Genomic DNA, 14,831 nt, shown 5'->3' with positions numbered 1-14,831 from the left:
TACAGGACATTGGTTCGGCCACTTTTAGAATACTGTGTTCAAGTCTAGTCTCCCTGCTGTAAGACAGATGTTGTTAAACTTGAAAAGGTGCAGGAAAGATTTACAAGGATGTTGCCAGGGTTGGAGGGTTTGAGCTATAGGGAGAGGTTGAATTGGCTGGGGCTGTTTTCCCTGGAGCGTCAGGGGCTGAGGGGTAACCTTAAAGAGATTTATAAAATCGTGAGGGACATGGATAGGGTGACTAGCCAAGGTCTTTTCCCCGGGGTAGAGGAATCCAAAACTAGAGGGCATAGGTTTAAGGTGAGGGGAAAGATATAAAAGGGACCAAAGGGACAATGTTTTCACACAGAGGGTGGTAGGTGTATGGAATGAGCTGCCAGAGGAAGTGGAGGAGTCTGGCACAATTACAACATTTAAAAGGTATCTGGATGGTTATATCAATAGGAAGGGTTTAGAGGGATATGGTCTAAGTGCTGGCAAATGGGACTATATTAATTTAGGATATCTGGTCAGCATGGATGCGTTGGACCGAAGGGTCTGTTTCTTTGCTGTATAACGTTACACCTATATATTTATATTGAGTCTTTCTTGAAAACAATGTTTTGGCCTCAACCTCATTCAGTGGCAGAGAATTCCACAGGCTCCCTACTCTCTGGGGGAAGCCATTTCTCCCCATCTCAGACTTAAATGGTATACCCCGTATCCTTAGATGGTTCTTGATTTATTCACCATCAGGAACATCATGGTAAACGTGGATGGATTAGTCCTGTTAAAGTGTTATTGGTTACTATGAGATCTCCCCCCACTCCACAATTCTCCGAAATGCCAGTGAATATAGTCCTGACCGCTCCATTCTATCTTCATACATAGATCTGCCATCCCAGCAATCAGTCTGGTCATCATTTCCATCCTCACAGGCCTCACAATCCCAACTCCAAATGATATAAGTTTGGCATTCCTCAGAATAATTCAACCAACAGTACCTTGTCCAGTAACAATCACTACAGCTGTGTTTGCTGTTACTGTGAGAATGAGGAACACACTCACTGCTCACACTGCCAGTGATATCACACTGTGTCAAAGAACAGGAGCAATTAAAAGGATTTACTTTCAAATGTTTTTATATCAGTTAAAATCCACCGACTGCAATATTCACGCAGCCCAGTTCTAAAAGCCGCTACCCAGCTCCCATGCCCTCGGTTCTCTGCCCTGTTACCTCATCATTTATCATTCTCCGAGTTGGACAGTAGTGGGGCAGGGAATGTGCGCATTGCTCAAGCGTACAACCATCTATGGCACATACAGGGACCTGTGGTTGGAGTTGGTGGCATGGTAATCAAGATATTGGGCCTGTAATCCAGAACTCTAGGCCAATGCTCTGGGGAATTGGGCTTGAATCCCAACATGACAATAAAGCCAATCTAATGGCAACTACAGTTGCTGTAAAAAAAAAGTCTGGTTCAGTAAATGAAGGAAATCCACCCATTACAGCCTGGTCTGGTCTATAGATGGGTCTCAACAACGGGCAATTAGGAATGGGGGATAAATTCTGGCCTTGCCAGTGATCTTCACAATCCTAAGGATGACTTAGTAAAAAGGTGGACATTGATGTCCACTTCTAAGTGACACAGAGTTCCTGTCATACTGAATTGGCAAGAGACACGCCAGTTGATAACACAGACATTAATGATCCACAAACAGTGGAGAGAGTCCAGTATGAATGTGCAAAGAGGAATTTAATTGAGAACCAAAAGGAGCCCCATAAGCAGTTATGGTCAAGATCCTGATCCACATTTAATTGGTTAGTTTTTAGGTGTAGTTGCTGCTAAAATTATTTAATTGGTTTGCTGGATCCAGTGGATGTGACAGGTGCCAGTTTGTGCGTGCCAAGCCTTGGGTACACATCACCAAGCCCACACCTTCTCAAGCACACTACTTCAACTCAAAATAAAAATTAAATGCTGCAGATGTTGGAAATATGAAATCACAATAAAGTGCTGGAGAAACTCAGCAGATTTGGTAGCACCTGTGAGGGCAGAAACATTTCATTTGTCGTTTCCCTTGGCCGCTGCCAAACCTGGTGGGGGGGCCTGGGGGTAGAAGGGTGGGATGGTGGGGGTAGGAAAGTGAGGGGGGTGGATGGTTGTGGGAGTTAGGGGGGAATGGGAGGTTGGGTACGGGGTGGGTGGGGTGATTGTGTGGGTAGGGGAGGCAGAATGGCGGTGGGGTTGGGAGATGGTATGGTTGTGGTAGTGGGGGGGATGCTGGTGGGATTGGAGGTGGTCGTGGGGGTGGGAGATGGGATGAGGATTGGTGGCAGAGTGAGGTTGGTGGTGGGGATGGGGAGGTTCCTCCAGCACTTTGTTCTTATTTCTCTGGTTCTCAGTATGGTTATCTCCAAACTCTGGCATCAGATTCTTTCAGATCCACATCCCTCTGATCATCTTTGCTATCTTCAAAGCTCAGCATCCTCTCTAAAGCTTATTCATCTGTAAACAGATGAAGTTTACATTTTAGCTGAAACAACACCGTTAAACGTGACAACAGGTGGATTGTACCCAGACCCTGGCTCCCTTGTGACAGTAGTTCTCCCAAATTGGTGACTCTCTCCAAACTAAAACAAGTTCGAGAACACAAGAAGTGACCTGCATTTACATAGAGCCTTTCACAATCTCAGGATGTCCCCAAACACAATGAAATTCTTGTTGAAGTGTAATCACTGCTGTGGGAAATTTGGCTGTCAATTTGTGCATAGCGAGATCCCACAAGAGAAATGAGAGAACAAACAGCGAATCTGTTTTTGAGTGAAGCCTGTTGACGGGGTGGATATTGACCAGGCTGAATGTTGATCACTCCCATTCTGCTTATCCTTGAAATAAAAGGTCAGGGGATATTTGATGACCCCCTGACCTGAGAAGTCAGATTTGTTTAACTTCTAAACAGTAACGGCAGCACCCCTTCGCTATTGGCACTGGGAGCAGCAGCTGATATTATAGACCACAAGTTGTGGAATGGGCTTGACCTGATGAGAGGAGAAGCAAAGTGCGACCAACAGAGCCCCAAGTGATACAAGAGGTTTCCTGTACACTGTGTGCAACAGCGCTGTCCCTTTAATGAGGATTGCTGCCTGAGGGATCAAAGGAGGTGGATTCCTCTGACAGGGAGTGTGTGAAAGTGCCTCGCCTTCTGCTTAAAATTAAGTTACTCCTCAGGGTGAGGAGGTCGCTTGCAGACTCTAATTGCAGGGTGCTTTGTTCCCACATTATACACTGTGTTCACCCCTGACACTGAGTGATTTGGAAATGTATCCAAACCCTGACAGCACTGACAGATATCCAACCTCCCCACTTGTTTCAGTTTTAAGTGAGTGTGTGTGTGCCGGGGGTGGAGATATATTTATATACCGCGCTAGAAACTTCCACTGCTGATGGCGATAAAGAAAAACTCAACAAAACACAAGTCAATGAAGGATCTTCCGAACACATTTACTCAGTGGTTGGCACTGCTGCCTCACAGCGCCAGGGACCCAGGTTCAGTTCCAACCTCGGGCAACTGTGTTTGTAGTTGGCACATTCTCCCCGTGTCTGTGCAGGTTTCCTCCTACAGTCCAAAGATGCTCAGGTTAGGGTGGATTGACCATGCTCATAGTGTCGAGAAATGTGCAGGCTAGGTGAATTAGCCATGGGAAATGCAGATAATATTGGGGGGGGGGGGGGGGGGGGTGGATCTGCATGGAATGCTCTTTGGCCTTGAATTTAGAGTCTCTACAGTGTGGAAACAGGCCTTTGGCCCAACAAGTCCAAACCAACCTCTAAAGTGTCTCCCACCCAAACCTATATTTACCTCTGACTAATGCACCAACCCTACACATCCCTAAACCCTACGGGCAATTTAGCATGGCCAACTCACCTGACCTGCACATTTTAGATTAGATTAGATTACATTACAGTGTGGAAACAGGCCCCTCGGCCCAACAAGTCCACACCGACCCGCCGAAGCACAACCCACCCATACCCCTACATTTATCCCTTACCTAACACTATGGGCAATTTAGCATAGCCAATTCACCTAACCTGCACATCTTTGTCACTGTGGGAGGAAACTGGAGCACCCAGAGGAAACCCACGCAGACACGGGGAGAACGTGCAAACTCCACACAGTCAGTCGCCTGAGGCGGGAATTGAACCCGGGTCTCTGGTGCTGTGAGGCAGCAGTGCTAACCACTGAGCCAGTCAGTGTAGAATCCATGGGTTGAATGGCCTCTTTCTGCTTTGTTGAGATTTTATGCGGGAGCTACCTTTTCAGTGTTATTACTATCACACAGGAGGAGAGAGGGAGAGAGAGAGAGAGAGAGAGAGAGAGAGAGAGAGACACGAGGAGAGAAGAGAGAGAGAAACCTCAGCTAATGCGGGAATTGAACCCACACTTGGGTTTCTCTCAATGCCTCACAGAAGTTGCTCTCTCCCTCAAAACTGCTATCAGGAGCTTATTGACCAGCTTCACAATCTCAGGCAGGTTTGGCCGAATCTCAGGGTGACGATGTGGGCATAACCTGGTTTCCTGGCACTTCTGCCGTTCCAGGATGACCTGGAGTGGAGTATTTTGCATCAGAGAATGAAACATTTTCCAGTCAAAATTAAAGCTCCCTCTCAGCTTAGGGTCACAGCAGGGTTACCATACAGAATGAGGCCATTCAGCCCATCATCACCGTTCCAGCTCATCAAATGAGCATTTTAACCGAGCGCCATTCTTCTGCCTTTTCCCCTGAGCCTTGCACATTGGATGATCATTCGAACAGAAACAAGGCCCTCTTGAATGCTTCCATGGATAGAAGTGTTGCCATTTAGAATGTGCCAGTTAGATGATGAGAGACAGTTAACAGCAAAGCTTTGTTTAAATTTAAACCAGGCAGGTTGACACAGGGCATCGTCCTGAGAATTAGCCAGTGAACGGTTGTCCCCTGTTTTGTGGAGTTGAAATAGATGCACTCTGTGTACATGTTCTTTCGGTCTGCAAACAGGGGCCTAAGCAGCTCCCAGTACAAACCATAACTGACAATCTTACTCTGGTTACCAAAGAAAATCTTACAGTCCTCAGGCAATGTGTCTGCCAATTCGAGTTCATTGTCAATCAACCTATCAACATTATCTTCTCATACGGGATAAAATGTTGTTTCCCATTCACTTGCAAATTGGCCTGATGAGTGCAAAGTGAAAAGCTTAAACAAAATGCATCTTTTCACAGCAATACTCAAGTTCTGTATCACTAAATGACTTGGTTTTTGGATTGTGCTGAGCACCAGTGTGTTGCCACATCACAGCAGGTACTGTACTTTCCAATAACAAGACCTTCAGGGACTCGGAATGCACTAGGAGGTGGCCTGAAAGAATGAAAGAGGCTACAAGACCAACCTTGTCCATACAGTCACAGAGTCATACAGCACAGAAACAGACCCTTCGGTCCAAACAGTCCACGCCAAACATAATCCCAAACTAAACTAATCCCACCTCCCTGCTCCTGGGCCATATCCTTCCAAACTGTTCCTATTCATGTCCTTATCAAATTGTCTTTTAAACATTGTAATTGTACCCACACCCATCGCTTCCTCAGGAAGCTCACTCCACACACAAACCATCCACAGGCCCTCAAGTCTTTTTAAAATCTCTCCCCTCACCTTAAAAATGTGCCCCCTAAACTTGAAATCCCCCATCCTAAGCAAAAGATGCCGAACACCATGTGGTGATGATGAAAGAAGGGCTGTAGATGTCATATACATTGGAGTTCAGTAAGGTGTTTGATAAAACTCCCCATGGTAGGCTGATGGAGAAAGTGAAGTTGTACGGGCTCCAGGGTGTACGAGTTAGATGGATAGAGAACTAGCTGGGCAACAGGAGACAGAGAGTAGTAATGGAAGGGAGTTTCTCAAAATGGAGAGCTGTGAGCAGTGGTGTCCCACAGGGATCCATGCTTGGACCACTGTTGTTTGTGATATATATATAAATGATCTGGAGGAAGGTGTAGATGGTCTGATTAACAAACTCACAGATGACACTAAGATTAGTGGAGTATTAGGTAGTGAAGGGGATTGTCAGAGGATACAGCAGAATATAGATAGATTGGAGTTGGGTGGAGAAATGGCAGATGGAGTTTACTCCAGGCAAATGCAAGGTGACGCATTTTGGAAGATCCAACTTAAGAGCAAACTATAAGGTAAATGGAAAAGTCCTGGGGAAAATTGATGTACAGAGAGATCTGGGTGTTCAGGTCCATTGTACTCTGAAGGTGGTAACGCAGGTCGATAGAGTGGTCAAGAAGGCATATGGCATGCTTTCCTTTATCGGATGGGGTATTGAGTACAAGAGTTGGCAGGTCATGTTACAGCTGGATAAGATTCTGGTCCGGCCACATTTGGAATACCGCGTACAGTTCTGATCACCACATTACCCAAAGGATGTGGATGCTTTGGAGGGGATGCAGAGGAGGTTCACCAGGATGTTGCCTGGTATGGAGGGCGCTGGCTATGAAGAGAGGTTGAGTAGGTTAGGATTATTTTAATTAAAAGATGGAGATTGAGAGGGGACCTGATTGAGGTCTATAAAATCATGAGAGGTATAGACAGGGTGGATAGCAAGAAGTTTTTTCCCCCAGAGTGGGGGACTCAATTACTCAGGGTCATGAGTTCACGGAGAGAGGGGAAAATTCAAGGGAGATATACGAGGAATGTTCTTTACACAGAGGGTGGTGATTGCCTGAAACACATTGCCAGTGGAGGTGGTAGGGCGGGAATGATAGTGTCATCTAAGCTGTATCTAGAGAGATACGTGAATGGGCAAAGAGCAGAGAGAGATACAGATCCTTAGAAAATAGGTGACAGGTTTAGATCGAGGATCTGGATTGGTGCAGGCGTGGAGGGCCGAAGGGCCTGTTCCTGTGTTGCAATTTCCTTTGTATTAACCCTATCTATATCCCTCATGATTTTATAAACCTCCATAGGGTCACTTCTCAATCTCCTACTCTCTAGTGGAAATATATCCCAGCCTTTCTTTATAACTCAAACCTTCCATACCCTCTCCTGAACCCTCGCCAATTTAATAACTTCCTTCCTATAAATGGGAGACCAGAACAGGACACAGTACTCCAAAGAGACCTCACCAATGTCATGTACAACCTCAACCTAACTTCCCAATTCCTGTACTCAAAGGACTGAGCAATGAAGGCAAATGTGCTAAATGCCTTCTTAGCCACCCTGTCTATATGTGATGCTAGCTTCAAAGAATTATGTATCTGTACCCCTAGGTCTCGCTGTTCTTCAGCACTACCCAAGGCCTCACCATTAACTGTTCAAGTAATGCCCATGTTTGTAGATCATATTCTTTACCTGCACAAGGAGTGTGGCTGCACTTCTGGACTTCAACTGGCCGGCCAATGCAAGTCGTCCTTTCTGGGGTTTGGACACAGCTTCGGCGACGCAGGATGTGACCTGTTCCACACGAGACCGAACACGTGCTCCACGGGCCCCAGTCTGTCCAATGGGCCTCTTCAAGATCAGAGGGTGGTGTCAGAGGGCAGAGGGCAGAGGGCAGGAAAGTGAAATCAGCATATCGTTTCAAAACAGTACTAATAAATTACATCGAGGGGGGCAGGGAGGAGGGGGTGGTGGATATGTCATAGCAGCAAAACAACAATGTGCATTCATGTGGCACCTTGAAATGTAGTAAACCACCCCAGAGCATTTCACAGGAGCAATGAACAGACTAAAGTTTGATATTGAGCCACGTAAGGTGACCAAAAGCTTGGTCAATGAGTTTTAGTTGAGAGGAGCCGGTGTTGGACTGGAATGGACAAAGTTAAAAATCACACAACCCCAGGTTATCATCCAGCAGCGCTCCAAAAGTTAGTGCTTCCAAATAAACCCATTGGACGATAACCTGGAGTTGTGTGATTTTTAACAAAGAGTTTTAAAGAAGTCTTGTAGAGGGAAGGAGCAAGATCTTAGAGCCATAGAGTTGTTACAGTACATAAACAGAGGTCATTCAGCCCATCAAATCCATGCTGACCCTTGGTGCAGCGCTGCTCCACTCCTGGTAATTGTTTCTGCCACTATGTGGAGATCTGTGTAAGGTAAATCTTCCACCACAGGACACCATGCTGCTGGGAGCAGAGCATTGAGCAGCCGTGCAGTGTAGAGGGAGCACTGTGGTCCCACACTCTCCATGTAGCTTGTTTTATTCATTCATGGGTTGTGGGTGTCACTGGCCAGGCCAACATTTATTGCTCGTCCCTAATTATCCAGAGGGCACTGAAGAGCCAACCACATTGCTACGGGTGTGGAGTCAAGTGTAGGCCAGACCAGGTAAGGGAATGGTTGAACCAGGTGGGTTTTTTCCCCCCAATAATTGACAACAGTTTCATGTTACTGTTAACCCATGACACCAGATTTTTAAAAATGAATTTAAATTACACCATCGGGCCAACTCAGGTCCCCAGAACATTGCCTGGGTCTCTAGATGAATGGTGTAGTGATCATACTACTAGAACATCACCTCCCCTATTGAGGTTCCCCCAGTGTTCATCCAGTTTCCTTTTAAACATCAATTATCATCACTTCCACCACCACTAAACACCACACAAGGTCATTCCCACTCACTGCGTAACAAACTCCTTCCTCATATCGCCCTCCTCACCCAAAGCCTTACATCTGTCCTTACCTCAATCAACCACTGAGTACAATTTCTCTTAGACTATTTTATCCATACTTGCCATAGCTTGTGCATTTCTGATTTCTCCTCAATCTCCAGCACTAATTTCTCCAAATTTAACAGGGATAATAATGATGAAGTCAGAATCCTCACATTCAATGTGAATGGGAAAGAGAAAGAGGAGCAGGTGAACAGTGGTGAGTTTAACCTGAGGGGTCAGGCGAGAGGAGCGGTTCAGAAATTATGAAAAGGAGAAATTGAGTCTCAGAAAACGTACTAAATAAAACACAGACAGCCCTACACCCTGAGGAAGTCAGAGGCACGGAGTAAATCCTTTAGATGAAGCAGGCATTACTTCTCTCAGAGGATCTTCAGAAAATGGGAGGTTGGTTTATTGAGTCTAATCAAGGCAGCAAGAGGCAGATTTTTGATTGATAAGGGAGACAAGGGTTATGGGGATAGGTAGGAAAGTGCAGTCAGCAATGATTATATTGAAAGGCAGATGGTCTTGAGGGCCTGAATGACCGACTCCAGCCACTGATTGTGATGTTCTTAATTCCTGAGTTTAGAGCTTAGGCCTGGAGAGAAAAGTTAAGATTTTGTTTTCTTGTGGTTAGTTACCTGCCCTTGAGCCTCCAGTGAACTATGTACAAGATACCCAGTACCCCTGTGCTCCAGAATAACTGTTCATCTTTAACCAGTAAGAAAATCACCCACATACTAAATGTAGCAGCAGGTTTGAGGGGCTGAATGGCCTACTCCTGTTCCTATTTCTTATGGTCTATGGTCTAAATTAACCCAGTCAGTCCCTTCTCAGAGTCTTCCCTACCTGTGATGTATCTACCAGGGTCAACATAGTGAGAACTTGCACAGTGCTTCACGCTGGCCTGAAGTTACCGATTTGATTGTAAAAGCTGGGACAAGAAAAAGATTGGCAAAGGCAAAGACAGGTCCCTTACAGTCAGAAAACAGGTAATCAGAATGCAGTTAGTTAAAGATATGAAAGAATGTGAAACCATGGCGGGTAGATGGAGTTAAAGTCCAAACTAAACAGGAACTGGTTGAATGGTGGATCAGGCTGGGACCTGAGACAGTGTATCAGAGGAAAACTGTCTATAGTTTCTCTAATTCTGACACATCGCTCTGAATGGATGGGCAGATGGATAGTTGGATGGGTGGGTGAGTGAATGGGTGGGTGGACAATGGCTCACTGGGTGGAGTGTGTATAGCTCTTACCCCGACAGGGTTTGGTGCTGCAGTCTCGCCTCTCAATGGCCTTGCCCTTGCATTTCGGAGCCATGATGAACCGGAACCGCATGTTGTTTGTGCAGGTGCGCTGGCGAGCTTGGATCCCCGAATGACCGCACGCGGTCACTGAGCACGAGCTCCACGCTGACCAGTTTGACCAATAGGCTTGAACTGAGAACAAGAGTTCACAAACAAGGTGGTGAGGTCAACACATTCAAGTTCCAACATGGAGCCAGCCATCATAGCCACTCCCCCCATTTCAGTGTTCACAACATCTTCTAATCAACTCCCTCAAAGACGCTGTTACACACTTCTGGAGTAGGTGGGACTTGATCCCCTGTTTCTCATCCAGAAGACACACTACCACTATACCACAAAAGTCCAAACTGCATTGTTTACTATTGTGTCTCCCAGTGTCTGATTAATGAAGTTGAATGAACTCAGAAGTAAAGAAGCTGTAGGAAGAGCTGGAAGCCAGAACTGTAGCATGGAGCAGACATTATAAAGCATTGAGAATAAACATGATATATGTGGAGAAATTAGTGTCAACTTTGTATTGAGGAGAGACGTAAACTATGCACCACCTTGATTTGATTTATTAATGTCACATGTACTGAAATACAGTGAAACGTATGGTTTTGCGTGCTCACCAGACAATTCATACCTTATATAAGCACATCAGGGTAATAGAACAGAATGCAGAATATAACAGAGAAGGTGCAGAGAAAGATCAATGTAATCTATAAGAGGTCCATTCATAATCTGATAGTGGGGAAGAAGCTGTTCTTGCAGAGCTCCAACCTAGAAACTGTAAAGTTGGAAATACCACCCTCAGCAAATCATCACACAAAGTATCTAATTATTTTATTCAATTAATTGGTTCAAACATAACATTCACAATTCATGAGTAAATGTAGTTGCTTTCTTTAAAAAAATGTTGTAGAGAGATGAACATGGCAAGAAGCTGGGGATTTTAGGTCAGGCAGAAGAAGGAAAGAGAGAGAAAAGGACATTGAAGAGGAATGTTGGTCAGGGTTCTGGGATCAGGAGAGATGCCACCTACCCACAGGACATTGAAAGCGGACGTGATAATTGGAGCAGATCCTGCCCTCTGACTGCTCTTTGTTGATGCACCAGAAGCCCTTGTCTGGGCTGTAATGGACAACCTCGCCAGTTTGTTCTGCCTTCACCCATTCCGTCGTACGGGCCTCAATAGACCGTGGCCGGGCACACACCCGTTCCCGGTAATAAAAGCGGATGGCTTCCAAACGCTCAAAATCTCCGTTCCCACCGGGGTGATCGATGTTGAACCAGGACGTCCACTCCGTCACATCTGTGCCCAAAGCAAAAAATGCCAAGTTGTTAAGACTTGCATTTCTGTATCGCCTGTCACCACATCTCGAAAGTGCTTTATGGCCAATCAATCGCTTTGGAAAGAGTCATAATTTTTGTAATCAGGAAACGAGGCAGCCAAGGTGCGCACAACAAGTTCCCACAAATAGCAACATGACAGCAACCAGACCATGTCTGATTTTGAGACATTTGATGAGGGATAAAAACAGAAATTGTTGGGAAAACTCAGCAGGTCTGGCAGCATCTGTGGAGAGAAAGCAAGGTTAACATTTCAGGTTCAGTGACTCTTCCTCAGAACATTGGGGTTTTTTTGCTGCAGGATAAATATTGGTCAGGACAGGAGGGAAAACCCCCAGCTGTACGATAAAATAGTGCCAAAAGGATATTTCACATCCACCTGACTGCCCTAGATTTAACAGTTCACCCAGGAGCAGGCAGGTGGGACTAGTTTAGTTTGAGATTCTGGTCAGCATGGACTGGTTAGACCGAAGGGTCTGTTCCTGTGCTGTATGACTATGACTCTGCATCAGCCTTGAACTTTATATTTACATTGCTGGATTAGGAGTTTGGATGGCAAACTAGGACCTTCTGATGGCAAGGAAAGGAGTAGTACCAACTGAGCCAGAACGAAGGGGAAACTAAACCCTGTCCAATACACATTAGTTTTTCTCAGTGGTGATCACAGACAGATCTTGGTGTGATCCAATGAGGGGAGTGCTGCACTGTCTGAGGCACTCTCCTTTTGGTGAGGAATTAAACCCAGACTCCCTCTGGTGTTCCAAGTGATTATGGCACTCTAAGATGAAATGCTTGGGAAGCTCAAGAGTGTCCTGGTCAATATTCCACACGCAGCCAACTTTACAAAATTCTGATGCGGGATCGGCTGTGTACAGAAAAGGCTGGTCACATTCATTCAAATACAAATGAAATATCCTTCAGTGTAGGGAGCTGTGATACTAGAATCATAGACAGGTACAGCACAGAAACAGACCTTTCGGTCCAACTCTTCCATGCTGACCAGATATCCCAAATTAATCTAATCCCACCTGCCAGCACATGGGCCCATATCCCTCTAAACCCTTCCTATTCATATACCCATCCAGATGCCTTTTAAATGCTGCAATTGTACCAGCCGCTACCACTTCCTCTGGCAGCTCATTCCATACATGTGCCAACCTCTGTGAAAAAGTTGTCCCTTAGGTCCCTTTTAACTATTTTCCTTCTCATCTTAAACCTACACCCTCTAGTTCTAGAGTCCTCCACTCTGGGGAAAAGATTTTTGTTTATCTATGTCCTTCATGATTTTATAAACCTCTATAAAGGTCACCCCACAGCCTCCGATGTTCCAGGGAAAACAGCCCCAGCCTGTTCAGCTTCCCCCTGTAGCTCAAACTATCCAATCCAGCAACATCCTTGTAAATCTTTTCCAAATCATTTTGCGTTTAACGACATTCTTCCTATAGCAGGGAGACCAGAATTAAACACAGTATTCTAAAAGGGGTCTAACCAGTGTCCCGTAAAGCCACAACATGCCCTCCCAATTCCTATACTTAAAGCACTGGCCAATGAAGGCAAGCATGCTAAACGCCTTCTTCACCACCCTGTCTACCTTGTGACTACACTTTCAAGGAGTTCGCACCCTAAGGTCTGTTTGTTAATCAGAGAAACAAGACGAGAGTCTGAAAACATCGCACTGAATGCTCCAGGAGGAGGACACATTGAACAGGAATAGGGAGAGAAGCTCAAGGTCAGTGACTCAGTTCAGTTTGCAGGAGCCTTTCCAATTCCAGTGACGGATATTGAAGGACAGGGTATGGGACTAATGTTTAGGGCTCCAGACTGGGCAATAAAGGGGAAAGGACAGTGCAGAGCTGGAGAGAGACCCAGAGATTACAACAACATTAGCTACAGGTAAAGCTCTCTCTACACAGTATCCAAACACTCCCAGGACAGGGCAAGCACGGGGTTAGATACAGGGTAAAGCTCTCTTTACACTGTCTTCAAGCCCTCCAAGGACTGGGACAGCCTGGGGTTAAATTTATTTAAAGGTCTGTGATCAGAGCAATATTCAAAGTGCTATCTGATTTCCAGCATCCGCAGTTCTTTGTTTTTCTGGGGATTTTTTCTCCCCGAAGTGATTTGATTTTTGTTTTCCACAATTTCTAAGCAGAATTGCTCTTTTGGCATTGAAATGTCAAGTGCTTGTGTTTTGCTAAACATTCGAATGGCTGATGAATAATCACAGTCTCAGGTGACGGGTGAATAATCGAGACGTGCCCCAGCTGGGAGTCAGAAAAACAAAATAAAGACAGAAGAAATGAAGGGAAATGTAGGTCACTGACTGGGCATGCTGACGACACCATCACCGGCTGCCGTCAGTATTGGATACGGTTCAAAGCGAGGGGGCATGGTGTGATAGCCCAGCAACCTACTTTGCTGTTGATGGGCGAGTGAACTGTTAGTGTATGGGAGCTGTCAATCCGTCACACTTCCCAGGGATATTCTCTCCCTCTCTCTGCTGCTGCTCTTTCTCTGCCATGAAAACTGAAAACATCTCAGTGAAGCAGCATGGGCTGAGTCACTGCTATTGTTATGAAACCCTTGTAGAAATACTCCAAATAAAATCCTGCAACTAGGAATAGGAGCTAAAATTTAAACCTGCCCCCACGTCCCACATTGTTTCAAGAGCTCAAATAATGGCCGCTGTTCCAAATCCTACCGTTCACACCTCCTGTAGACATTATCTGTTTCCCAGTCACTCAGCCATGTTTACCCATTTTCTATACTTCTGCCCTCACTCCCTTAAGGGTCCTGTGGTCTTCACCTCTAACCTCGCCACCGCAGCATCTAAAGGATCATCAGCCGCCATTGCTGCCACCTCCAGCAAGATGCCCCCACCAGACATATTCCACTCCTTCTCCGTTACCAACACCTCCCCCACAGCACCTTCCCCTGCAATCGCTGAGGGTGTAACACCTGCCCATTTACCTCCTCCCTCCTCAGTATCCAAGGGCCCAAACTTTACCTGCACTTCACTCAATCCAGTTGAATGTATTCACTGCTCACAGTGTGGTCTCCTCAACACTGGGGAGGTGAAACGCCAACTAGGCTACCACTTTGTGGAACTGTACCCTCTCTCTGTAAAAGTGACCTGAAGCTCCCAGTTCCCCGCCTCTTCAACACCCACCCCACCCCCCACCCCCACTGTGTTCCCTCGTCAGCATCTCTGTCAAGCTTACTGCAGTGCTCCAGAGAATCCCAGTGCAATTTGGAGGAGCAAGAGCCAGGGAGTGGTGAATCTATGGAATTCACTTGCCACGGAAAGCTGTGGAGGCCAGGTCATTGAGTTTATATAAGATTAGATAGATAGGTTCTTGATTGTCAAAGGGTTCAAGGGAGACAGGGAGAAAGCAGGAGAATGGAGTTGAGAAACCTAGCAGTCATGATTGAATGGCAGAGCAGACTCGATGGGCTGAATGGCCTGATTTCTGCTCCTATGTCTTATGGTCTTAACACCTCATGCTGTGTCGA

The 14,831-nt window shown here is 45.9% G+C and overlaps 1 protein-coding gene across 2 annotated transcripts in view; it reads right to left on the bottom strand.

Annotated features, from left to right (window-relative positions):
- Positions 1-14,831, bottom strand: part of cilp2 (cartilage intermediate layer protein 2) — a 47,124-nt gene that overhangs the window by 25,794 nt on the left and 6,499 nt on the right. For both annotated transcript variants that reach the window (XM_072594378.1, XM_072594379.1), the window contains exons 3-5: positions 11,011-11,280; positions 9,936-10,118; positions 7,379-7,537 (exon numbers count right to left, since the gene is read on the bottom strand). In XM_072594378.1, coding sequence (XP_072450479.1) covers positions 7,379-7,537; positions 9,936-10,118; positions 11,011-11,280 — 612 coding nt within the window. The remainder of the gene's footprint in view (positions 1-7,378; positions 7,538-9,935; positions 10,119-11,010; positions 11,281-14,831) is intronic.

The sequence above is a fragment of the Chiloscyllium punctatum genome, chromosome 24 (assembly GCF_047496795.1).
Source record: "Chiloscyllium punctatum isolate Juve2018m chromosome 24, sChiPun1.3, whole genome shotgun sequence".
Taxonomy (NCBI): domain Eukaryota; kingdom Metazoa; phylum Chordata; class Chondrichthyes; order Orectolobiformes; family Hemiscylliidae; genus Chiloscyllium; species Chiloscyllium punctatum.
Note: the sequence above shows the minus strand (reverse complement) of the source record. Positions and strands in the feature narration are given on the sequence as shown.